Here is a 28000-nt window from a genome sequence, read left to right as displayed (position 1 = left end):
TCTACAAGTCAGCCTTGAAAATACTTAGCAGCAATGTCTGAGAGAGTGAAGACCAATTTATCAGGTTTATAATGCTTCATTTGAACCAGGATTGGCAATCACAAAAAATTCTGTGTAAGGTTATCCAACAGAGGGAAAAACATACGTCTAAAGCATACTGAGAGTCTTGACTCATTTTATATCAGACTTGAGGCAATAAAATCATTCATTTGTTTATGCAGATTGAAAAGGTCTGATCTGGACTGGAACAAACACCGGTGTACTGGTAAAATGCATCGCTCTATATAACTAAAAGCAGCAGATAACGAGAAAAGTATGAAGGAAGCACGTTAGCCGTGGTAATTGTGATATATGATGGCTGGTGAGTTGGAATGGGAATGGGAATTTTCTGGAGATAATAAATAGAGGGGAAAAACACATCGAGCGTCTTTCATAAAGCACTGAATATATATTTGACATTTCACAATCCTTTTCAAATAAATACATTCCACTGAACATTAACACTGTGCTGAATCACAAGAACTGTAAACATCTTCTTCTGTCCTCCAGCCAAGTCCAAAAAGGTCTTTGAGCCAAGCGTCCTGCATTACCCAAGCAGCATTCGTGTTCAGTGCAAGCACTCTCAAAATAGAAATACATCCATTATGGCAGAGCTCCACCTCATACCACTGTTTCCCGAGCTGGATTAGAACACTCTTTCATTAGCTTCCTGTCTACAGGCTCTGTGGAGCAAAGCGAAGACGTGGAAGAATTTGCAGCATCTTCGTCCCTGTTCGAACTGGGTTCTCCTAGATTTTCCGTAGACCTGAATGCCAGTGGGTCTGCACTCCTTTGCTCCTCCTGCTGATCGTCTTCCTCTTCGTGTTCCTCCAGAGGCAGCTGAAGGAAATTCGGCAGGACGAGGTCCTCTTTTTTCAGGAGGCCACGCTGATCGTCTGCACTGCAGCCCTGAGCTCGGTTCAGCAGCTCCACCAGACCTGGAACATTTTGACCTAAAAGATAAGCTTAAATGTTCCAGACTGAAGACTACATGAGGCATTTCATTAAAAAGAAACCTTACCTTCCATATCATAGGCTCTTCTCATAGCAGGGTTTTTCTGTTTGGGGTTTGATCGATAAAAACCTGCAACGCTCACATCAACATCCACAGCGCCCCGACGTGCCTGGGGAAATAATATCACAGGATGTCACTTCATATTTTATTTATCCAGTTCACTATCACATAAAGATTGATCTTTATGATCTGTAACTTATTGGAGAAGATATAGAGACAAAAAAAAGAGGAAAGCCAAAAACACATGATCGGATAATTACACGATTGAGCAGGGGGTAAAGGAGTTCCTATTAAAGTGTCAGTTCATTGACCATTTCAAATTCTTCAGTTTACCTGTAAAGCCGGAACTGGAGCTGTCTTGGAGCCAAGGCTTTGGTCCATACCTGATTATATAACAGATAAATTCATTAGAATATGAGTACTTTTTATACATAAGTTCTCTTACTTTATCAAATTCCCCTTTAATTTAAGGCAAAGGAGTATCATTTTTCCAGGTACAATAGAGATTATTAGACGACACGAGAAAACAGTGGCAGAGCTTCACATAACACAAATTCATAGAGACGTTATGTACACAGGCTCTGGTCTCGTTGCATGGTGGGGACAATCCAGTCGTCGTTCTAGCGACCCGCTCAAGCAAGAGGTGAACAGAAAATGGTAAGAGACAATGCAGTCTGAGGAAGTGTGAGTAATGATGGAAGCAGATCTGACAAACCCGAGCTTAAAGGATTCACGGTCTGTGGTATGCGGTAAGACCGGAGATCCAGTGAAGGAGATGAGATTTCATTTTCAATTGTCATTTGGTACATAGTAGTATGTTTATATTATTATGCGAGCAAAATGAACATTGAAAGTTTGCTTTTTTCTGGAGTCTACATTTTAACTAAAACTAAAAGATCTCCAAAGCTTTTATTCTACATGTTAAAATCAGATGTTGGCTGATCCTCAGTCTAAAGCAAAAGTCAAAGGCTGACCAGGATTCTCTGTATTTTAAACTCCTGGAATAATTTCAACTTCATTTTGTCAGATCAGTGGAGATTTTTAAGCCTGAGGCAATGTTTATACTTTGGCTTATAAACTGGGGGAAACTTGGAGATATTTGTTCTGATAGATTGTTGGAGTTTATCATGTTATTAATGTACCCCGATCAGGCATATCATTATGAGCAGTGCCAGGTGAAGTGAATAAGACTGATTATCTCCTCATCATGGCACCTGTTAGTGGGTGGGATATATTAGGCAGCAAGTGAACATTTTGTCCTCAAAGTTGATGTGTTAGAAGCAGGAAAAATGGGCAAGCGTAAGGATTTGAGTGAGTTTGATGAAGGGCCAAATTGTGATGGCTAGACCCCTGGATCAGAGCATCTCCAAAACTGCAGCTCTTGTGGGGTGTTCCCGGTCTGCAGTGGTCAGTATGTATCAAAAGTGGTCTGAGGAAGGAACAGTGGTGAACCGGTGACAGGGTCATGGGCGGCCAAGGCTCATCGGTTCACGTGGGGAGCGAAGGCTGGCCCAAGTGATCCGATCCAACAGAAGAGCTACTGTTGCACAAATTGCTGAAAAAGTTAATGCTGGTTCTGATAGAAAGGGGTCAGAATACACAGTGCATCGTAGCTTGTTGTGTTTTGGTAGCAAAAGGGGGATCAACACAATTTTAAGCAGGTGGTCATAATGTTATGCTTGGTCAGTGTATGTGCCGTATGTGTGTGATGATGATGATGATGATGATGATGCTTGGTATTTTATTATTTTTCAATTTCTTAACCCTTTTTTCACCAGTTCACTAGCGTTCCATGATGCCGATGGAATAGAAATCGACTTATGGGACATCAGTATAAACCAATGAATGATTTTGTCTCCAGAAATCTGATATAACTCTGTTGGCTTTCAGAGTGATTTAGACATGTGTTTTTCCCAATGTTCGAAAATCTTACACAGACTTTTACTGGGTGACGATAACACAAATTTTAGCTCATGAGCAAGCACTTGGGGCATGTGAGAGTGCAAAAATGGGTTTGATATCATCATTTCCTTTGATGATAAGAGCACCTGTGTGAAAAAAAAACGAACCATTTTTGGTTTTAGGGAACTTTTCTATATATACATTAGCCCATAGAAGGCTAGATAAAGACAGAATAATAAAAAAAAAGCATTACAAATTCTTATAGACATGAGTGTCTACTTTCAAATGAGCCATTAAGAAGTCAAAGGAATTCATTGCTGAACATAAACACCCCCAAAACAGGCATTTTTTCTCCCCTTTGGTAAAAAGAGTTAATTGTATAACACATATATTGTATAATTGTTATTTTTAGATGTGCTGTATAAATAAAACTGATCAGACGATTGTTGAACTGGTCTATTATCATGATATCAGGTTGGATGATTTTGTATGCAGACTGCATGTCATTGAACAAATACCTTTTACTTTGTCCAGGATTAGTGTCTTGTTGGCCAGGATGGTGACGATTGTGTTCATGTTTATCGGCTCTTGGCTTTCTTTCTGAAAGGGGAGAGGATGAAATGTGAAGTAACAGTTTCAACAAATTATTTATTACACATATCAATATTCACCGATCAGGCATAACATTATGAGCACTGCCAGGTGAAGTGAATAAGACTGATGATCTCCTCATCATGACACCTGTTAGTGGGTGGGATATATTAGGCAGCAAGTGAACATTTTGTCGTCAATGTTGACGTGTTAGAAGCAGGAAAAATTTGAGCTAGTTTGACGAAGGGCCAAATTGTGATAGCTAGACCACTGGATCAGAACATCTCCAAAACTGCAGCTCTTGTGGAGTGTTCCCGGTCTGCAGTTGTCAGCATCTATCAAAAGTATCCTTTAAGCCCTGTAAGAATCCTTTAAGTCCTGTCCCATGGAGGCTCATGAACGCTCCACCTCACAACTTAGAGGATCTGCTGCTAGCATGTTGGTGCCAGATACCACAGCACACCTTCAAGGATCTAGTGGAGTCCATGCCTCGACGGGTCAGGGCTGTTTTGGCAGCAAAACAGGGACCAACACAATGTTAGGCAGGTGGTCATAATGTTATGCCTGATCGGTGTATACTGTCATCATTTATGCTCTCAGTGAAATATACATGCAGTATGTTTTATATAGAATCTCCAACAAACAGAAAAATGCAACCACAAACACGAAATAGACTTTTTAAGCTCTATGCAGACTGACACGCATGTATACAGGAGGCAATGTTAAAATTTAGGACTACAGTCTTAAGCATGAGTTACGCAGGACATGAGAAAGCAAACAAAGTCGTTTCTTAGATATACACAGTTCTAACTTGAAAATTCAGGCTTTTTCTTTATGATATACTCTCCAGAGAGGAACAATATGAAGTCTAGCAGCTCTGTCTGACAGTGTGCTGTATGTACAATATTTCACACTTAAATATGTTCTGGACAATGAAACTACACTTAAAAAAGTGTGGAGGGGACTTAAGGGTAATATTTAATATATAGAGAGGATATTATTAATGAATGAATCAGTTAATGTTTGTTTGTTCGTTCGTTTAATTTGGCACCCACTGAGGAAACCAGTCAACTAAATCTTAATTAGAAATAACGATTATCTCAAGGCACACTACAAATGACAATAAATTTAGGAACTTAAATTAAATTTAGGCATGCTTAAACTCAACTAAAGCAGTTCGGCTGCTTGGCTATTTCATCCATCAGACTTTACACTGCGAACAAAAGTGCACTGTATCTCATCGTTGTATTAAATTGTCCATCCAGTTCATTAGAGAAGAAGGTGTGATGAAGATGTAAAAGAATAATTTTCGTTCATCATGTCAAAAATCTGATATTCTAACCCAAGTGCTATTTTAAAAAGTGGCAGCCATTCAAAGGAGGAGCCGATATTGTTAAACTGAAAAATCTGCAGTGATGAGGCATCATTACATCATTGGGTAATTTTAACTTCCTGTTCATGACGATCAGGCTTAATATATATAGGTAGCATATTAGACCACAATTAGACATATAATCTTATTCTTCGAAACTGCATCAGAAAAAAAAATTGTTTGCTTTGTGAGTGTATATTTTCTAGGGTTTTTTTTAAAGGTGTTAGAGCAGATATGCAAAAAAAGACCTCCAAAGCTTAAAAAATATATATCTGGCAACCTTGGAAGCCTAAGCTGCATACAGTGGAACAAAAAAATTCAATTAAAATTTTGGTTGTGTGAAAAGATGAGCAAACAGTTAAATTAATGAATGAATGAATGAATAAATAAATAAATAAATAAATAAAGTGTTTCCTTCCCGTCATGGGCAGGCAGAGCTCACCATGGTGATGGAGACATCCTGGGGCCGGAGCCGGTGTTTTTGCAGGAGTGAAGCCAACGCCTCCTGTAGGGTCTTGTTGGATTTGGCCACCATAGCCACACTCTTACCTGTGAACACTACCTCCAGACTGGATAAGACACACAATGTGTAACATTAATACATGGAAATCATCAGTGTGCAGATGTACAGAGAGTAAGATTCAAGATACGAGGCGCACTGATGTGAGAAGACTGTAAACAATAAGTACAGACAGTAACTACATCATCTACATAGAAATACAATGCTGAAAAGTAATGGCGCTTATTTCACTTTTTTTATCTATAGATCCGTTTTACTTTAAAAGCTTCATCGCTCTCCAAGAGTTCTACATAGAACCGTTATTTTTTGGGAAAAAAGGTTCTATTGGATGAAACTAATAGTTCTTCAACAGGGCAGCATGGTGGCTTAGTGGTTAGCACTGTTGCCTCACAGCAAGAAGGTCCTGGGTTCAAATCTTGGGTTTGGGTCTTGGGTGACCTTTCTGTGTGGAGTTTCCATTTCCCCATGCCTGTGTGGGGGTACTCTGGGTTCCTCCTACAACCCAATAACATGTACAATCCCTGACTGGTAATTCTAAATTGCCCATAGTGAGTGTTTGTGTCATCCTGTGATGGACTGGCAACCTGTCCAGGGTGTACCCCTGCCTTTTGCCCAGTGTGTGCTGGGATAGGCTCCCCTAATTAGGAATAAAGCGGGTATAGAAAATGGATGGTTCTTTGTTTCCATCGCACTAGACTAGAGAAATGTTCTTGATGAACCTAACCGTTTACTGAAAGGTTCTTTGGGGAACTAAAAATGGTTCTTCTATGGCATCACTGTGAAAAAGCTTTCTTGGTTCTTCTCAGGACACTTGTTTTTTTTAATAAAGAACCACACAGTGTACAGAACCCCAGGGTTGTATATAGAATGCAAAGAGTGCAAAGAGTAAAGAGTGTCTCTTTAGTACGCCTGCAACTGATGCTACTTTGCTCATGATGGACAGGAAATGCTGTGTTCAAGAAGTGCAATATTGGGCTGGTGAGTGGCGCAAGAAAGGAAAGCGTTCACCCTTTTGTTGAGACGTTGCGAGTTTAAATCCACAGCCATCTGAGTCCCAAAGCCAAGGGCTTGCACTCTAAGTGGGCGGGACATAATGTCTCCCTGTCAATCAGACCGAGAGCATCCAATCCTGGGTATCCATGTGCAAAATGTATGTGGAAGATGGATGATAGACGTGAATGTCTGGTTTTCGACACATATTGGACAAAGCATGTTTTCGGCTTCACCCCGCCCCCGCCCTCAGGTGGTTTGATGTCACATGACAGGAACTGGCAAGTAAATTAAAAAGAAATGCAGCAGGAAATGAGTGCTCCCCCAAGACTTATCTATTAATCAAATTTTTTCGTACTGATGAATTTGGCATTTTCCTGGTGGCCTGGCATTTACTTTGGCACTTTGTCTTAAATGTCAAAAAACAGGTGGGTTTTTGCTTACTTGTCAAATTTCATTTTGTGGTTGTTGTCTGTGACTTTTGTTGCTCTGTGGCAAGGTAACTATTTTTGAGTTGTCTGCTTTTTCTTCCTAGTTTCTGAATTTGTTCTTTAGTCAAAACACTGAAATGTACAGGCCAAAATTAAAAAAAGGGAAAAGGTGGGGGGGGGCATTTAGCAAAGACAATCTGATCATCAAAACTGTAGATAAAAGAAGACAAAAAATAAAAACGTTTTTCAAACTAAGGTCAAAATATTGTAAATATTAAATAAATATTATAGAATGATTAATAAAAATATTATTAAACATTAATAAATTCATAATAATTTTTTTTGCATTGAAATTAGGACAGAAGAAGAAAATAATAACAAAAAAATAAATAAATCAATATTCACAGTTTAACTCCTAAACAAAGGAAACACAAGCATAAAAATTGTTGCTCGCAGAACACAATAGCACTTGCACCCTAATCAGTAGCCGTCTGAGTGAAGTAAACACTAATACAGCACTGCTTTGCTATTTTTCGAGCGCACCTATGGAGATTAACGTGCAGTAAACAGCCGCTGTGCATGTGGGCGCAAATTATAACGTGTTAAGAGGAACCTGAAGTGTTTAAGAACCGTTTTCAGATTAGCAAATACTGTGGTGAGACTGATAAAATCTGCCTCACAATCATAGCAGACGGTTTGGGTTGGGTTTTTTTTTTTTTTTTCACTGCACACATGGCTGAAAGACTGGCACTGCTATTCCAGAATCTGCTTTTCAGACCATTTTAATGCATTTCGCTTGGATTTCATGTGCTCACTGGAAAAGGTGTTAACTTCAGATGCTCTGTGGTGCAGCCTGGTGATATGAAGGAGTCGTTAAAGTGGATATTTTTGGCTTGAAGCTTATAAAATTGCTCTTGAAAAGCCACATGTAGAAGTTGTTTCCTTGCTAATATACATTGCAATAAAAAAAAATTCTGCTTGGTGTGTAATCAGCCTGCAGGATTTATTTATTGAATGCATTTCAGTGACTTAAATATTATTAAATATCCTGAATTGCATTGACTCGAACAAATCTCTTATCCCTGATGGCCACCTCTTAGAGTTTCCATTAATAATTACACCGTTAACACAACCTAATAGCTTATAGAATTAATCTGAATTACTATCAGCCAATGTCAACACTTTTACGTCTGGCAAAACATCAAGTCCTTGTTAAAGTGCCTGCTTTAGTTCTACCTCTTTAGTGTCTAATCAGGCCGAGAGCTGGACGCAGCAGCTTTACTGCAGAGACACAATGTTCCCCAGATGGAACATTTCTGCCCTAAAGCGATGGACTCGAGTGAACACTCAGTGTCGTTGAAAAGGTTACTCTGAATTAGACTGGACGAGGAAGTGTGTAGCTGGATCTTGGAGAACCACAGGGTTCAAATTTAGGTCCTATGAAATATACTTTATATGTCTATGGCATTTGAGATGAGTTGGAAAAAACTGTAATTTAGTTACAGTTAATGAATATCCTGATCCTGAATTTTTATTCTTTTAGTACTTTTCTACAAACATAGCTCCATAGATTTTAAAAATACTGTAGGTAATATTTATAAATGTTAATATTCAGAAGATCTGGTGGTTTAAAAAACATGACTGATCTTGTTACGTGATCTACTGTACTATAGCTTAAATTTAATAACATTTTCTGATGTACGATTTATGGTTTCGTATTGTATATTATTTTTACTTTCGTCTGTCGGCTAGATTTTATCAGCCTAGTTGATTTATATGTAAAATGATCAATCCTCTCTTTTAGGGTTGCACTTTCTATTCCTTGTGCAACAAAACGGGCAGAAATAGACCACCTTTGCAACCCATTTGCATTTTCACTGTCAACAAGGTAGACCTGTCAATGAAACGGTGTGTACGGGAGTTTGGGAAGGAACGTCGAGTTTTCAGGATGATGTGACAAGCTTGTGGTGGTGGTGGCGGCAAATTTGCGTTTAAAAGCTAAAAGTATGGTAATAATGATGGCTATGGATATCTGAAAAATTGTTATAGATATAGGAATATTTCACAAACTAAATTATTAACTTGTTTCCGGGTGAATGGATTCTTCAGCGCACACACACACACACAATTACACAATTACACAATTAGCATTTTCTACTTAGCCATTGAATTTAAGTTTGAATAAAGTCTGGAATTTGCTGCATGAAGGAAAACATTCGGATAAAATACGCCATGAACTTCCAGATGGCAGAAGACTGAAAAGCACAAGCTCAAGTTTGAATCCTGACAAAACTACAGCCAGCCAATGATACAGCCGAGAGTCCAAGACAGCAACCTGGGCTCAGCATTTCTATTTCTAATAGCAATATTGTCAACTTAAATTTCCTCTACATCTCCACTGCCCTACCAATGAGAGTGGTAATAAGCGATCATGAGCCTGTATGTTGAAGAGGAATGAAAGCACGTTTGTCTTAGTGTATTGACCTGTAATGTAATGTAGCATGAGCAGGAGATCAAAAAATACTTTTCTTTGCTTTTTGTTGATAGATATGTATGGCAATTTCCCCATGAGCCATTGCTAGGCTGTTTCATAACTGAAGAACCAAAAGGTTTATCTCACATCAATCTTGGACCTACTTTACAGAAGCAGTTAAGTAGCTTTTATTTGTCACATATACATTCCTGCACAGTGAAATTCTTTCTTTGCATATCTCATCCTTGGAGGGTTGGGGTCAGAGCACAGGGTTTTCCATGGCCTCGCTCATTGGCCCAACAGCGGCAGCTTGGTGGTGCCGTTGCTTGAGCCCCGATCTTCTGATCAACTACCCATAGCATTAAGGACTTGAGCTACCACCAGCTGCCTGCCTTCTCTGATAGATCTACTTGTTATCCTCTGAGCTCAAGAAGTTAATAAATAACTACATGATACCAAAAAGTAAGGGCGTACACACTCACGCAAACGTCACCCGCAGCTCCAGATGAACCTGCTGGTCCTTTAACACCGAGCTATCTTGGTCCAGAGAAAGTGGTTGCTGTGGAATTCGAGCTCGTGTTAGTCCAGTAAGGAATTAGAAGCACAAAAAAAAAAGAGAATGTATAAAGATGAGAAGAAACAACTCACCTTGTCTTTACCCTGGAGGTAGATGATGATGTCAGAGAGAGGAAGTCCTCTTTTCTCACACAGGCCCGTGAGCATGTGGCGAATTGTAATCCCGGGGCGGGCAGGGGTCAGAGAGGCCGTGCCATCGGGCAAAAACACACAGCAGTACTTATCAGCTGAACCAGCTGAGTCAGCTGAACGAGGTACTAACTTTTCCAGCTGTACCAACACATTCACACACACACACACACACGCATCAAAGCATGGCACATCAAGTCTCTCTCAACAAACAGTTATGATTTTTAGAATGTATGTGTGTGTGTTCATGTCAGGTCACCTCTGCACTGTGAATAGATCCAGGTCTCCCTGTCATTTGTGGTTCTGTAATAAAATATAGATGAACAAATCATTTAACCTCACCTTGATTCTCTGTCATGTTGTATGGATTCCTTGGCTGTTTACAGGGTAACTCACCTCCCCAGGATCCTCTCTTTTCCTTGCGCTTCTCCCAGCTCATCTTCCCTTGCAGGGTGGTCTTCTTCCTCTCTACCACATTATCTGTCTCTCCTGCAGTCTTGCCTACCTTTACCTTTGCCTTCTGCAAAAAAAGGGTCATTTTGCTAATCAGTACATGCAAGATGAGGCAAAGATAAACCATATACAGTGTACTAGCATTGAGCAAATCTTCCTACACGACTCTATTGAGTTCTGGAAATCTGTTGAAATGTTACGTGTCTGTTTTGAATGACAAACAATTAAAATTTGACTGATATACATTCATATTCCGTTGATTCGTGCATCTTTCTAGATGTAGGAACTGTAACCTGTTCTAACAGAGGCCCACTCGGGCAGGAATGACACTGCCCCACGTGTCCTCTGTGAATGTTTTGAGTATGAGTGGAGGAGAGGCATCACACAAGACAGTTAACGCTAATATCCTTTGTGTTTATCTCACATATTGTTAGGGGGACAGGAACCGCACCTGACACTGAATAACTTATAAATAATTCATGTAAACTTATCAAAATAAACACTGCTATCTTTTTATTGTTTAGTTTTCAGTCTTTAGAACGTTTAAGCTACACTGTTATCTAGCTTGCGATGTCACTAGCTAGGTTGTTAGCCATCATAATTGCATTAATTCCTTAAAAATCATGAAAATATCTGATTATAATAAAGCTAGGATCAAAACAGCATTGAAACTAACTTCATAATACAGCTACTGGAGACTTACAGCGATATAATCAACATATGTGTAACTTCATTCATTATGAGAGATTTAAAACCCACTGTATGTCCGTATTATCATCCTGCCCCAAACAAAATCTATGCCCATGAATCGCTCCAAAAAGAAATTTTTGTTGCATTCACTCTGAATAAGAACCCAAACTCATATCATCCATTCTCCAGGATATGCTGTATGTAATTATAGCTTATTGCTTTATATTGTACCTCTTTGGATTTCTGCTCTAATTTCTGCTGCTCCCTGATCACAGGGCTGCTGTGTCTAGCGCTCAGGGGCAGTTTGTAACACGGCCCGAGCTCTGGCAGGGATTTGCCCTCCACGTTAGCCAGCATGCAGTTCTGATAGAGCTGTGAGCGGACGAAGCGAGTGTAGCTGTCAAACTTCATCAGCTTAAAGATCTGTGGGTAGACAGAGAGAGAGAGTGAGAGAGAGAGAGAGAGAGAGAGAGAGAGAAAATGGTTTCCTCAGATCTAGCACAGTTTTATCATTGATACTGAAAATAAGTATTTTATTTAGAGCAGAAATAGTGTTTTGGTATGTTACAGGATTGTTCAGTTATACAATCCATAGTAGGGTTATGTAGCGTTTTAGGCAGGAGTGAGTATCCTAAAGATTATCTTTGTGTCATCTTGTTGCCCTTATTTAGCATTCTTAGGTTTACCCCCGTGGTTTATACCATATGCTGCTGAATCAGCACAATCAGGGAAGGGAAGTGGCGGCTCATTGGTTAAGATAATGAACAGAATGGTGGGTGGGATATATTAGGTAGCAAGTGAACATTTTGTACTCAAAGTTGATGTGTTAGAAGCAGGAAAAATGGGCAAGTGTAAGGATTTGAGTAAAACTGACAAGGGCTAAATTGTGATGGCTAGATGACTGGATCAGGGCATCTCCAAAACTGCAGCTCTTGTGAGGTGTTCCCGGTCTGCTGTGGTCAGTATCTAATAAAAGTATCCTTAAAGAATCTGCTGCTAACATCTTGATGCCAGATACCACAGCACGCATTCAGGGAACACAATAATAGGCAGGTGGCCATAATGTTATGCCTGATTGGTGTAAATGGAGTTTTATATGTTGTGGTTCTTCTTTTGGGTGCTTCCTGTTGGTCACCACAGCGGATCATTTGGTCCGCATATATTGGTTTGGCACCCTTCCATTTTATCGTGGCTTGGAACTGGTGCTGAGAGTTAACTCTTCCGTGACTGGGTTAGCTTACCGCCTGAGAATTGAACCCAGGCCATGACAATGAAAGCATGAGGATCCGCCTGCTTGGCCACCAGGAGGCCTAATGATGTATTATATAAAGTATAAATATATTTATGTTTATAGTGTACTTATATCTATCTATATCTATCTATCTTGTACAGTAAATGATAATCATCTTTCAAACAGTACCTGCAATGAAACATGGTATAGGAAGTTTGTAGTAAAAAGCAGCCTCCGAGATTGATAGAAGTCTAATCCTAAACCCAATCCTGTGTATCAGTGCTACAAATGGCTCTGTCTTGATCATATCTGACAGGGTTAAGCAGTCACACATGTGACAGCAAGAAATACTGAAGAACATCAAAGAAAAGATAAGATACTTCCACAAGATTAAGGCAAGGTGTAAAATACGGGTTTTTCTCAATGTAACTGAAACGGTAGTGTGTGTGTGTGTGTGTGTGTGACTTTCACAGTGCTTAGCTTATACAGCAAATTACACATACGTGTCCAAACATGTTACCTGTTCCTGAGCTTTCTGAAAAATATCGGGATGAGGCTGCTGTACATCCTTTTCATCCACTCGAACCTTATCGTCAATGTTGATAGGGTTGCAGGCGCATTTGGACAGGTAACTGTTGTAGATGGAGAGAGCCTCTCTGTTCAGCTAAGAGGACAAAATGAAGCAAACGAGAGCAAGTGGAATGAATCTACTGCAGTATTACATATGATGATTTTATGAAATCAGTTCTCATGAAATGCTTCTTATCTGTTTTGAATGATCAGCAATTCAAATTTGACTGATATGAGCTCATATTATGTAGATCTGTGGATCTTTCTAGATTTGGAACTTTAACCAGCACTAACGCAGGCAGGAAAGACGCTGCCCCACGCTTCCTCTGCGAATGTTTTGAGTATGAGTGGGTGGTGGTGGGGGGCAACACACAGGACAGTTAACACTGATATCTCAGAAGTTATTATAGTCAATGTAGTTATTATATATTAGAATATTGCACTTCGAACCAGTGCTTGGTCAGCGTAATGCATTCCAAGGAAAGAGTTCATTACTCTTTTCCACATAGAGGAGCTCAGAGATGTCTGCTATTGGCTAGTTTATTTCTGATTGACAGGAAGGAGTAATGCAAGCCCTTCCACACCAAGAGCATGCCCACCTTTGCTCTCTTGGACTCCTGGCATTCAAGGTCATTGCCTCTTTCAGGATTTCTTAACAATACGTAAAACACATTCTATTGTAACACCACGATTGTTCAGACTGGTGGTTTAATTTGAACCAGATGACGGTGATGTGAAAGCTGTCACATGGTCCGTGAAGCCCACTGTGGTACCAAACCTGATTCACCGGAACTGAACTGCGATGTCAATGAACGTGAACGCACCTCGTACTCATATCCGGACGTGATCAAGAAGTAAAGTAACCTGTGTGTGTGTGTGTTTTAGTTGATGGTGGCATCATTAGTTTATTTAACACATGTGTACCCCGAGTGCCAGGGTAACGGTGTGGGACACAGAAGAGAAGAGGCAAGATGCCTTACTGTGTATAATAGCAGCAAAATATTATTATAATAATAATACTTTTAAAAACATGCATGGGTGTTTTGCATGTACACTTGTGATGTAACATGAACTCAAATACACCAGGGTTCGATACAATCAAGTGAGTCTAAAACCTGAGCAACGCTGCAGAGACGTCAAGAGCAACTGCACTCGGATTCGGACTGCAGCAAATGTGCGCAGTGCGAAAAACCACCTCACTAATCAATCTTACTATGGAAGTAAAAAAAAACATTACACCCAGTAACATACCTTCTCAGTATTATGGGCTGGTATCTTGCGGAAATTCTCACACGCCAGCCAGAACAGAATGTTCTCCATACTGACCTCCGACTTCAAAAACTCCTGCAAGTAATAATAAATATAATAAGAATAATAATCCATATTTACTTTCCGGATTATTCTCTTTATATAAGAGATATAAGACATGATCCATAAATAAGACATGATCTGTAAATAAACAGTGCAGCAGCGTAAATAGATTTTAACACACTTCAGATTTGTTGGCTGGAAAAATCTAGTCTTGGTTGCTCTCCAGACCCAACACTTGAACACTGAGCATGTTTTCTCCCCAACTGGTACCCCAGCAATCTGCACACCTCCACATACTTCAACAATTAACGTGACTCATAATGTGGGCTGATTCCTTTTCTCGCCCGTTTGGGAATAAAAAAAGACTTCTCATTGAGTGCCTAAGGCCTGGTGAGAAAACGTGTATTAATCTGAAAGAGCTGCTGATGTGAGTCGATTGCCTCAGCAGGGAGGCAGACGACTCTTAACATCTCAGTTCAAAACTTACACACCGTCAAGTGGTAAAGTATGGAGAAGTGCATCATTTAGAAATCCAGTACTGACTCACTTTGATGAGGAAGCTTTCTTGGCAAGCGCCCGGGTTCAGTTCGAACGCTCACTTCGAAATGAATTAAACTGATTGATCTCCACTTCCTGCTGGCAAATGGTCTTTTTACGGTCATAAAATTGCTCCAGATTAATGCACAATACACAAGATGCATTTCCTTTCTAATTCATTGTGTTTAAGAACCAATGTTCAGCTAGAACCACACCAGAAGGAATCTTCCTGATGTTGCCATATAGATACGGATACGGTTATAGGGTTCTGGAAAGTTCTGGATAGATTCCAGCAGTGGATCTGGGCTCTGGGATACAGTAGTGAAAATAAAAAAATTCGCCATTCTCAATGTTAGGATATTTCTTTTTTGTTTATAGTTATTAGCCATATGATAAAAACAAATTAGGAGTGCAATCAACAGCTAGAATACTGTATTATTGTATATATTTAAATAATATTTGTGTAAATCTGGGGAATTTACTGTATAGGTCAATATAACTGTATATACACCAATCAGCCATAACATTCTGAGCAGTGAGAGGTGAAGTGAATAACACTGATGATCTCCTCATCATGGCACCTGTTAGTGGGTGGGATATATTAGGCAGCAAGTGATCATTTTTCCTCAAAGTTGATGTTAGAAGCAGGAAAAATGGACAAGCGTAAGGATTTGAGCGAGTTTGACCAAGGGCCAAATTGTGATGGCTAGACCACTGGATCAGAGCATCTCCAAAACTGCAGCTCTTGTGGGGTGTTCCCGGTCTGCAGTGGTCAGTATCTATCTTTTAAATCCTGTAAGTATCTTTTAAGTCCTTTAAGTTGCAAGGAGGGGGTTCTCTTCCAGACTCACAGGACTTAAAGGATCTGTTGCTAACATCTTGGTGCCAGATACCACAGCACACCTTCAGGGATCTAGGGGAGTCCATGCCTTCGACGGGTCAGGGCTGTTCTGGCAGCAAAAGGGGGATCAACACAATATTAGGCGGGTGGGACCTGCCTAATAATTAGTAAATATATATATGTTTTAAATTTTTTATCTATTTATTTATTTATTTATTTATTGAGGTTCAGTGTAACAAAGTAGGTGACATTTTACTCAAAGGTAATGTTTACTGGACTACATAAGCCCTTGACATCTTCCGTAACCTATTTATCCTGTTCAGGGTTCGAACGGATCCGAGGTCTATCCTGAGAACACCGAATATGAGGTGTGAATGTGGCTTGGATGGGACACCATCCACAGGCACAAACACACACAAATGCAAACAACACACACTTAGTGAACACAACACTAATTGTGTTTCAGAGGTGGGAGGAGACTAGAGAACCCTAAGGACACAGAGAGCACAAACTTTCCACACAGACCATACAGTAACCTGAGCTCAGGATCGAATCAGGGAATCGTACCTGATTCGAGCTGTGAGACGGCAAAGCACTGAGACCCACCTCACTGCCCTGACAACTGACATTTATAACGTTAGTCTACACAGCATCAGTCACGCTGGGCTTTTTTGATGTTAACCAGAGATAACAGAGTGAAATGGCATATTTCTGTGTTGACATAAGCGTATGTTATAACAGTTTCCAGGCTGACTTTCACATTAAGTATAGCTCAGCAGATGCCAGTGATGAGATTCTGACAATGTAATAAAGCTTGCAAAGATCGAAAACTCAAACTAATGAGTAAAAAGATGAATATAACGGTGCTCTGTCCTCTTCTTCGCACTTGGTAGAAACATGATGTCTATATAACACTCTATATAACACTGTCATATCGGTGTTATATAGAGTGTTATAACACCGATTTGGTAATTCATTGTAAATTTAACAACAGCAACATTTCTCTCAGTTTAAAGTAAAACGCATCACTTGTTCCTGCTAAGAAGTTGTTGTTTTTTTTATGAATCAAAACTAACACGGAGTCAAGTGGTGTATTGGAGACAAGTGCATCATTTAGAAAGTCTGTTTTGACTCATTTTAAAGAGGAAAGTTTCATGGCAGGTGGCCAGTGCAGAAAGCACATTTCTTATTCCTGCTTATAAGACTCTTTTAATCATTTTCATGTATATAAAGTATCATGAATCCTCGAGGTAATGTTATGACACAGTGCTGCCATAATGTGGTCATGTTTATTTTCTCCAGAACTCATTTAAAGTGCATTCATTTTAACCTAAAATTAAAGCATTATGGCTTTAAATCAAACTGCCTTTTTCTTGCCTTGTAAACATCAGTGCCTTGACACTGTAATAACAAGGTTATGGCTGTTTCCCTTTGACCCAAAATTGCTTTTGATGTGTGACTTTCAAATCATCGTCACACAGCACATGGAAAACGTCTTAAAAACAACTAACACGACGTTGTCACAACAAAAACTGCAGGCAAATCGTAAAATACGCCATCTGTACACCCATCTACAGCTCCGTATCTCATGAACGGCTTATGAAGCTCTATAAACACTATTCTGAACTCGAATATTAGCAGAATGAGCATCAATTCTGAGCAAAAAATATCTCCTCAAGCATTCACATCACAAAAATTTCTTTTTGGATATATTGGGGTTTTTTTTATTCAGTAGCATCTGTTTGGCTAAGACCCCAGTCAGAGGTCTTGGACTCACGGTGAAGTAGAGCACTCCCAGTGGATCTTCTAGCAACCGTTCAAAGCTGACAGCCCAGCTGGCCACCTGACCCACCCCTCTGGCCCCGCCGCTCGGCACACTGGGAAGGCTGGAGTTACTGTTGGAGCATTGCGTGCTTGTGCGCTTCACCGACTCCAGCGTGTTCAGCTCTGACGGAAAGAGAGAGAGAGAGAGAGATGTGTCAACTCTGTGTGTCAGCTCGTTTTTTATTGAAGATGACATCATTTCAAATATGCCATCCTGTTTAACCCCTTAATCTCTAAACCTCTCTGTCTGGCTTGCTATTCTGTGTCAATGACAACAACGACTTATTCTGCACTTGTAGTGAATCTAATCACAAAGGTATTTTGTTACAAGAAGGAGAAATGTAAAGCTAGACCTGTTGACTAGTTGTATTGGGTTTAATGATGTTTCTATCATTTTTTAAAATGATTTTACTTCACAACTCACCATGAACAAAATGGCATGACAGTAATGGCGAATAAAGTGAATCAGCAATTTAATAAAAAATGTACAATTTTGTGGAATGCACCATTTCATTCACACATGACGAGATCATAATAACGACACATTTGATTTCCTTATTGGTGACTCACATGTGACACTTTTCTATTCATTTATTTATTTTGTGCACCGTAGGACTTCGTTCGACATTTCTATTGAATGATATTTCGATTTCAGCCTCCGATTTCAGGCTTGTTTATGACTTCGTTTTGGGGAAGTAAAAGCTAAAGTAAAAGCTGACAGCTGTGAAAACAAGCTCTAACGCGAGCCTGAGATTAACAGAAGTCACACGTCTTGCACGATAACTTGATAGACATGCTTTAACAGAAATCTGTACGGTACTGTAGCACCGCACGACAGCTCGAGCCGTGCTACGACGAGGATGGATTCATTTCTGGGGAGTGACATGGTTTCTTTTAGCTCTATCACACTTCCAGTCTTTCTGACATTATCTCCCTTACATTCATAATGAACTAAAGGAGGAAGTCATTGTGGTAACATCTGCACACCAAACAGGATGTAAACAGGTCAATGACAGACTCAAAGGCTCATACTGTGACTTCCAGCGTGCGGATGTCACATGTGAGACACAAAAACACTGTGTGTTTTCACGCAGTAAAGAAAAAAAAAGTCTTCACAGTTTCATTGAGAACCGAATAGTAACCTTAAGGAACTTTTAAACTGCTAATAATATAATTATAGGAGTTAATGTATATATATTTATAATATATATATATATATATATATATTTATATATAATATATATAAAATGTAAGTTAAGCTCACATCATACATACACACACCGCTCTCTGATGAACAATAACAGAGTTAATGATTTGCTGATGATTTTCCGAGTAAAGTGGAAGTACAATAACAGGGTGCTGTTTGTTCTCATTGCTAATGCATTATTAATTCATAACTCACCTCCATCTGAGACAGCCAGTGTCTGTAGGTGGGGAGAAAATGACAGTGGATAAAAAGAGACCAGATTAGATGAGTCATGGCTATATATCAACCTAATGATTGTAGTCATCAATCTCATAGGAGCATGGCACACTATTGTTGTGCTCAGAAACACTCGGGTTAGTATAGACACATTCCTACGACAACAACAAGAACAACAAAAAACTTTGAGAGATTCTGTTAATGTAGCAGACGTAAGGTTTGTGAACGAGGAGACAGAAGAGACAGAAAGTCAGCAAGACGAAAGTAAATGGTAGAGATTTTAATTCGGATTCAAATGAAAATAGCTTTCATGCTTCAGCACACAGCAGAATTTGGAGCTTGGACACTGATATAAGTGTTTGAATATGAATTTTGCATATATGAATGATACACATATTTAGCTTCACTATCTATAGTTCAGCATATTAACTAAATGTACTGTATTTTGTGCTGATTTGTCTTTGTGTTGATCTCTCTAGGAGTAAGATTTGTGGCAGAACCTTAAATATAAATAATGCAAAAAATAAAAAATGCGAAATCTCCAATATTTTCTAGAAAATTAGTCCAAATATGAAGCTGCGTAGGTTTCCAGGGAAAAGCAGATGCTTTCAACTGATCTCTTTAACAGAAAATTCAATTATAACCATTATAATTTCATACATTATCCTGATGCTCATATTCCTAAGTTGTTCAGAAGCATCTGGAAAGAGAATTCTATATCATCGCACTCTCCAGTGTCACCCAGATGAGGATGAGGTTATAATGAGGTTATAATGAGGTTATATGAGGCTATGAGGTATAAACTTACATTTAAATCAAACGTTAGCGTTTATATTCTGAATTTTTATATTCCTGTAAAGCTGCTTTCCGTCCATCATTAAACCCGCTATACAGAATTGAATTGAATAGGAAACTCCGACAGGATGTATCCAAAACTTTACTGTAGCCTGATGCTGCGTTCAAGAAGACGTTTCTGACCAATAAAAAACAGCGAAAATGTAAAATTTTAGTTTGTCAGTTTGGGCTAGTCTGCTCAACTACCATTTCCTACCCTGTTACCATAGCGACGTAAAATCAACATGGCCTTTGGCAGTGTGAACAGTAAAATGTAAACTTCTCCTCTATTTTTAAATGAGATTATATCATATATCATATAAGGGGTTTACTTTATAAAGAAATGGTTACTAAATAGACAGGGTTAATAAATAGGCACAATATTTAGTTAAATGTATAACACAGACGAAACTAATCACGGTTTTGAGAAGGCAATCAAGAACATGATGTGATATCGCTAACTTTCTCCGGATAGTTTGATGCTAACGCTACTTGTATAGTCTGCTGCTCTGCTGTTGTCAGTGTTTAAGTCCAAAATGTTGCCTAAAATGTTAATAAAGTTTACTATATTAGAACAGTATGAATCACAGCTTAGGCCTATGTCTAAAAAAGTGCTGCTCAAGCAGCGTTTATGAGCCCTGTGTTTATTTTTCCCCCACTTTGTTGAACCAGTTGAAGTGGGAAATGACGTTAATACAACTTGCAAATTGCCATTTTAAAAAATTTTACTACTACAATGCAGCATGTCTATCTAGAACGTTATTGAAAAAAATCATCCTTGTTTATCGAGTGTAGAACATCATTGTAGAAAACTCACAATTTGAGAAAAAACATTAAAATGTTGTGATTTGAAATCATCTACATTTCCCCGGGGATCCCAGATGCTCCAGCTTGGACCTCATTTCCATAAAATGTGTGTTTCTGTGTGTTTCAAATGATATGTTGTTGTGTTTTTTGTTTATTGTTTGTTTTTTTTTTACAGAAAACACATGGACAATTGTGTACATTTGTTAAACAGGCAAGAGAAAAGGAAATACTTTTATTTAAATTAGTGTGTAAGCTTCTAAGATCCATATAATAGAACAGTTTTAACTGTTCAAGGCTAAAGAAGGATAAAGTTGAGGGAAGAATTGAGAAGCTAGGCAAATTAAAAAAAAAAAAAATTAACCTCCATATAACATCAGTACATTATTGAACTCACAAAAGCATGGGATAAAGCTAACGTCTGCCAAATCGGCTAAGAAATACATCATACCGAGGCCTTTTGTAAAAATTTATAGAAGTGTATTATAGAACATCTAGTGATTAAACTCTGCTCCTTATGACCTCTATTCCTCATCATGTCACTATTTCTTCACTAAAGTTCCTTTCTTCCAAATAATTATTCTTCGAGTTGGTTTTCTCTCAGGCTAGTTACAACTTCACATTCACACTCACAGAAACAAACGAGACCTCTGGATTCCTACCTGGAGTCCACCAGCTGCGCCAGCATCGCCCAGTTTCAGAGACATAGTCTTAGCACGAGAAGAACTTTAGGTACTTTACAAAAACATGAGTTGTCTCGGATATATGTCTGAACTTCTTCGTCTATGACTAAAATGAAACTTCCTGGTAAACCAGGAAGTCTTGCTATAGCAACATGCCACAGGAGGAAGTGTGTGTACTTCAGAGAATGAAAAACTTGCTGCGAAACAACTGTAGTGCTGGTCAATGCTATAGAATTAGCAACGGAAAACGTACAAGATATAATTAGACTTGGCAAAAAGGGTGACGTTAGACATATAGACGTAATTTACAGCTATAAAAAACAACAACAAGCAATCTCCTGAATCTGGTCCAATACAGTTATTAACAGTGCAAAAGCCCTGGGGGGGGGGGAGGCTGCGTTGTATGATTTAAACTCAATTTCTCATAAAGTTGAGAAAAGACTACTACGAGTTTCTCTGAATATTTTACAGGCAACAGAAGAAACGTTTTACATGAAGCCTTCTTTACCTTAGTGAGGATGAGAGGCCTGCTCGGCGTCAGCGTGTGGTTTCTCCCCAGACGTCTACGTAGAGAAGCACGTAGGCCGAAGTGAGACAGCCCTCTGGTGAGTTCTTGAAAAGGCATGGCTCTCTGTGGGAAAAGAGCTCGAGGTCAGGAATAAATAGTCATCATCATTTCAAGGACTCATGAGATAAACATTTGTGAACTTTTGTTTGCTCTGTGAAAAACACTGGATTGCTATGGACTCTGAAGATCAGTGGATTGTTTCTAAGCCTCCTTGAAACAAGAAGGTTGAATATCCTAATCTGGCTTAGAAATTTATAAGTGTATTATATATATTTATACACTCAGACACCTTAATAGGAACACCTCTGTTCATTCGTGCAATTATTTAATCAGCCAATCAGGTGGCGACAGCAATGCAGCAATGTATAATATCATACAGATACAAGAGCTTCAGCTAATGATCACCAGTCATTAGAAAGCATGTAGCACTATCAAGAGTTTTACAGCACTGATTTCAGCTGACGGGAAGGATATGGTAGGTCAAATAACCACCATGGTGCACAGAAAAGCATTTCAGATCAATCAGTAATACAGTGACCTGACATTGTATGTTGTTCTAAATGAGGTTAAGAGTACACAGATCAGGCATAACAATATGACCCCCTGCCTAATATTGTGTTGGTCCCCCTTTTGCTGCCAAAACAGCCCTGACTCGTCGAGACATGGATTCCACTAGATCCCTGAAGGTATGCTTTGGTATCTGGCACCAAGATGTTAGCAGCAGATCCTTTAAGACCTGGAACAGGACCCCTCCATGGAGGCCCCACCTCGCAACTTAAAGGACTTAAAGGATACTTATGGAACTTAAAGGATACTTGTGATAGACCGGGAACACCCCACAAGAGCTGCAGTTTTGGAGATGCTCTGATCCAGTGGTCTAGCCATCACAATTTGGCCCTTGTCAAATTCGCTCAAATCCTTACGCTTGCCCATTTTTCTGCTTCAAACACATCAACTTTGAGGACAAAATGTTCACTTGCTGCCTAATATATCCCACCCACTAACAGGTGCCATGATGAGGAGATAATCCTTGTTACTCACTTCATCTCTCACTGCTCATAATGTTATGGCTGATCGGTGTATACTTTGCATACTTTTGTGAATATTTTACTTTTTTACACTGAAATAAATTAACAGCAAGGTGTTGCAGCTGGTAGCGTTGCTGCTTCACAGATCCACATCTCCAGAGTCGACAACTCCAGAGTCCAGAACTACAGGGTCCCCGGTTTGATCCTGGGCTAAGTGGAGTTTTTACACTTTCTACCCATGTTTTTTTCTGGATTTCCTCTGGGTTCCTTCCAACTCCCCAAAAACATGCCGGTAGATGAAATAGCTATTTTAAATATCGCCCCTAGTGAATGAGTGAGTGATGAGTGGGTGGGCATGATGCCTTATGATGGATAGATGGTGTACTATCCAGGTTGCATCTCCTCTTCATGTTCCTTAGGTTCTTTTTCTCTATCTCTTAAATTTAATAATACAAAATTCATCCTATCACTGAGTCACACTGACCGTTACAAAGCTGTAATACTGGAGACTCCTATAGAAAGCTTCATCATATCAAATCCGTTTATTATTAGACTTGGATTATCTGCCGCTTCTGCCATTCTGCTATATAAGTCCCGGTGTATGAGCTGTTATTGGAGAAATCGTCATCATTTTATATTGCAGCAAAGTTCTGCACATTATAGAAAATTAAGAAACATCTTGAAATGTAAGAATTCAACTACTCTGGGGTGTGATATAACCAGAAAATTGATATTACAGTTTTCAGACAGAATTACACAAACTATAAGATCCAAAGATCTGGTTAACGAATTTGAGCCATTTAAGATGATGAAATTCATAACAAAGCAATAAAACTTCCAAAACCAGGCTAAGAAGCTTTGAGATCTTGTATATTATATCACCACTGACATGAAGAAACCTCAATGTAAACATAATGTCATTAGAACCTTACAGCAGCAATGGGAAAGCACTTACCTTGTCTCTGGAAGGTGGAGTAAAATTCGGTCTGTGGTGAAAGGAAACAGATGCGTCCATGCTGCCGGAGTAATCTGGTGTTGTGCTGAAGACCGGGAGAGAGGTATGGTGAGTTCCTCAGCTCACATGAGCCGCCTATCACTGTGTAAACACCAGACCTGTTGTAAAACACAGCTCTGCTGGGTATAAAAGTCACTCAGTGGGAAAACATACTGATCGTGCAACTGGTGACCTGAGAAACCTTGCAGACATTTAAAGCTAGTGATCCTGTCGAGGCTAGTCATGGACAGTTTATTACAAACACTGGATTCTTTCTTTCAGAAAACGTTCACTTCACTAATGCAGCCCTCACATACAGTGTTAATTATCAGTACATTATTCTTCAAGAGCACATGGACACTGAACCCTGAGCGAAGACGTTGGTAGATAGTAACACCCTTACAACACATGAATGCATTTCTCTCCATGTGCCATGGAGCTGAACCAGCCTCTGCAAGTCAAGACCGGACAACTAACCAGAGGCAGCCGGATTCTTCTCACCTCAGTTCCTGTGTCCTGAGTCTAACACCTGTTCCCCAATCATCATATGTGCACTGGTCCATGTGTGGAGCATTAAACCAGTTTGCAGTGCCATTTTGCGGTTTGCCGAGGTTGGATGGTAACGCAGGCATTCACTTTCCTGTGCATTTCTGGAGAGCAAATATGGCCATCGATGATACTGGTTCCATTGTGTGCTGTGGCACGAAAGCTCATGATGAAATTGGTTAGAAAGATCTTCATGAAGAACGAGGATATTTAGCTTTATAAACGAAGAACAGCTTTTTTTTGTCATAAGGGCTAGGATTTTTCCCTGCTCCTGATTTACAACTTTAAAAATTGCACAAAATATACTCGCCAGAAGCAAAAGGCTAAAGAAATGATAGCAAAATGAGCATTTTTTAGTTCAGGTTTAAGGAGGGAACTTCAGGGAGAAATATTACCAGGTCTGAGGTCGGGAACTGCTTGCTGGCGGTGGCAAGTAATGATGGATTTTTAGTTGGTTCTTTATTAATGAGCAATAAAGAAATATTTCAATATAAGCCTTCCAACATTCAAAAGGAAAAAAAATACAATACTGAATCACTTTCTAATCGTGATCATCATTGTTAACGTTCTTAACTTTGCTATAGGCATGTTTAGATCTGAATCCTTGTCTGTGTTTCTCATTAGGCTGAAAAGAAAATGTCATTTTGGAGCATTTTAGGCTACAATTATTCAGAGACATCCCTAAGGGTGAACATGTATTGTTAGATTTCATTTCATATCAAACATGTGGATGAAAGTAAGGGGGCGGGGCTTCCAGCTGCAGCTACGAGTGCTCTGTACAAAGTTTCATACATTTCTGGAGCTCCACAGCATAGTGTTCACATCATAGGATGATCGGATCAGGCGCCATTTTAATGAGGAGTCTCTACTGGTCTTTTTTGTTGTCACAGGCATGTAAAGACAACATGAATATTACCGCCAAGAAAATCTGAAACATTACAAATAAAGCTGCCTATCTGTCTTTACTTGTGTGTGTGTGTGTGTGTGTGTGTGTGTGAGAGCAAGAGAGTGTTGTGTAATTGTAATAGCGCCACAGAATTCAGTCTATTAGATTCTCCCGTCTAATACCTGGGTCATTTTTTATGCTTTATGTTTAAACTATGAGGTATCAATAAAGCAGCTTAGTCACTAACCTTAGCTGAGACTTTTTCTAGCCTTGGTCAGATTTGTATAGTGTTTATCTTTTCACATACTTTCTGGAGCGCCGAAGGACTAGAACAGACGACAACAATGATGTAAGGCTATGAACCTGTGAGCGCTCTATACAAGGTTTTATACATTTCAGGAGCTTCACAGCATGGCGTTCACAGCACCACTACACAATGATGTGGTGGGCGAGTGAACTGAGGTGAAAAGTGAAAAGGGTTTCTCAAGGATTCTTCACTTTCTGAAGTGGTTCTGTGTTATACCCCACGTTCAGCATGTATGATCTGTAGAGCACAGGTGAGCCTCATCGGGTCTATTATTTAACATTTTCACAGAACAGGAATATGTAGAATTCTCACCAGTTTTGGGACGTCTGCCTTTACATGCATATGAATGTAATATGGAGTTGGCCCGCCCTTTGCAGCTATAACAGCTTCAACTCTTCTGGGAAGGCTTTCCACAAGGTTTAGGAGTGCGTTTATGGGAATTTTTGACCATTCCACTAGAAGTGCATTTGTGTGGTCAGGCACTGATGTTGGACGAGAAGGCCTGGCTTACAGTCTCCGTTCTAATTCATCCCAAAGGTTGAGGTCAGGACTCTGTGAAGTTCCTCCACACCAAACTCACTCATCTATGTCTTTATGGACCTTGCTTTGTGCACTGGTGTGCAATCATGTTGGAACAGGAAGGGGTCATCCCCAAACTGTTCCCACAAAGTTGGGAGGATGAAATTGTCCAAAATGTCTTGGTATGCTGAAGCATTAAGTGTTCCTTCACTGGAACTATGGGGCCGAGTCCAACCCCTAGAAAAACAACACCTGGATGGGGTGTCCCAAAATTTTTGGCAACATAGTGTATGAGTTTGAAGATGAGAGAGATGTATGACTATGGACGGATGATCTTATCAGAGATAAGCATGTCTCTTTCTCAGCATTATACATATTTACTAACTTTTAATCAGCAAAATAAATGTTAGCACCTAATACTGTTCAATAGTTTCTGTTAGTTTCTTCTTTTCTGTAAGTCTTCAAGCACACAAAAATGCCGGAAAAAGGAGGATCCACGTTCAACAACCTTTCACTAGAGGCACAACAACAACACTTTCTAAGCTAACATACAATTTAACAAAACTCACTTCATGAAACTTTGTGTTGCTTTATGTCTTGCTAGTTATCTAGCTAGCTATCTAACAGCTAGTACACATGGCTATGGTTATGGTACGACAAAGATTATAATGGTAGCTAATTCTAGATAGCTGTATAGCTACAGTGGGTACACTGTAATGCTAAATTTGCATACTGTGGCAGAGTTTGCCAAAAAAAAAATCATTTAAATAAGTTTCTGGTATTCGATTTCTCAAATGCTGGATATTCAGCGCTGAAAAGTGCCTCGTCTTCCTTTAGTCTGATTTTTTCTGTCTGTCTGAATCTGTTTTAGATTTTAATCTGTAATAGCTTTTATGCTATTATTAAGTCAAAATTATATTATATAAAATTAAAAATTATATGTAAAACAAATAATCCATCCATCCATTTTCTATACCCGCTTTATTCCTAATTAGGGTCACGGGGATCTGCTGGAGCCTATCCCAGCACACATTGGGTGAAAGTCAGGGGTATATCCTTGACAGGTCACCAGTCCATCACTGGGCCACACATATAGACAGAAAACCACACACACTCACTCCTATGGGCAATTTAGAATTACCAATCAACCTAATGTACATGTTTTTTGGACTGTGGGAGGAAACCGGAGTAAACCCACACAGGCACGGGGAGAACATGAAAAACATTTTTACTCCAAAATAAAATATTACAGAGAAAAAGGTGGTGCATCAGAATATACAACAGTATCCTGCATCTCATGATGTATCTCATCTCCTCACATTCAGAGCATATATAAAAATCTACTCCTAATTGTTTACACACCTGAAATAATTGTGACATCTGACTTAAACACAAGCCCCTCTTTCCCCATATTGGAAATCCAGTTATTTCAAATTGTACGCTATCGCCCTCTGCTGAACAGGAGCAGTACTGCAATCAAAGACAAGCGCATCTACTCTACATGACAAGCAAATAAACTGACATGCCAGAAGATTGATGCCATACCACAGAGCCAGGAGATGAATAAAGAAGAGAAGATGTCAGGAAGATGAATGGATGAATGGTTGAGAGTCGGAGATAGAAACAGAGAGCAAGACTGAGAGAAAGGAGTCTGTTACGAAGCAGGTGGCAGGGGGGGATAATCCAGGTAAGACTTTAATGCAGTCTGGGGGGGGAGAAAAGAACAGAGGAAGGTGGAGAGGTTGCTAATTGTGGAAGGTTAATCCAATCCGTCCTCAGTGCCCCCACCACCACCACCACCACCCTTTCCTACTCTTCCTCTTCTGAAGAAGAGCATGCCAGAAAAAGACTCCAGTTCGCTAAGTTTGGCTTAAACAAGCATTACAGGTTGAGGACTTGAGGACGGTCAGGAT

The 28000-nt window shown here is 39.5% G+C and overlaps 1 protein-coding gene across 5 annotated transcripts; it reads right to left on the bottom strand.

The window, feature by feature from the left end:
* Positions 1–23894, bottom strand: rgs14b (regulator of G protein signaling 14b). 5 transcript variants are annotated; one of them, XM_058414670.1, is made up of 16 exons: positions 23791–23894; positions 21748–21870; positions 18898–18919; positions 17449–17618; positions 14234–14326; positions 12933–13076; positions 11413–11604; positions 10435–10558; positions 10298–10341; positions 9982–10179; positions 9816–9892; positions 5362–5488; positions 3475–3556; positions 1388–1437; positions 1061–1163; positions 1–992 (listed from the first exon to the last, which is right to left on the bottom strand). In XM_058414670.1, exons 1-16 carry the CDS (start codon positions 23848–23850, stop codon positions 661–663), a joined length of 1941 nt encoding a protein of 646 aa, XP_058270653.1. In that variant the 5' UTR covers positions 23851–23894; the 3' UTR covers positions 1–660. The 5 variants fall into 5 exon arrangements, with proteins under 5 accessions (XP_058270653.1, XP_058270654.1, XP_058270655.1 ...); XM_058414671.1 differs by having other exon boundaries at positions 3–977; positions 23791–23893; XM_058414672.1 differs by lacking the exons at positions 21748–21870; positions 23791–23894 and adding an exon at positions 21219–21372 and having other exon boundaries at positions 10–992.
* Positions 23895–28000: the final 4106 nt, after the last annotated feature.

Source organism: Hemibagrus wyckioides, linkage group LG18 (genome assembly GCF_019097595.1).
Source record: "Hemibagrus wyckioides isolate EC202008001 linkage group LG18, SWU_Hwy_1.0, whole genome shotgun sequence".
Lineage (NCBI taxonomy): Eukaryota > Metazoa > Chordata > Actinopteri > Siluriformes > Bagridae > Hemibagrus > Hemibagrus wyckioides.
This window is presented reverse-complemented; position numbering and strand designations above follow the sequence as displayed.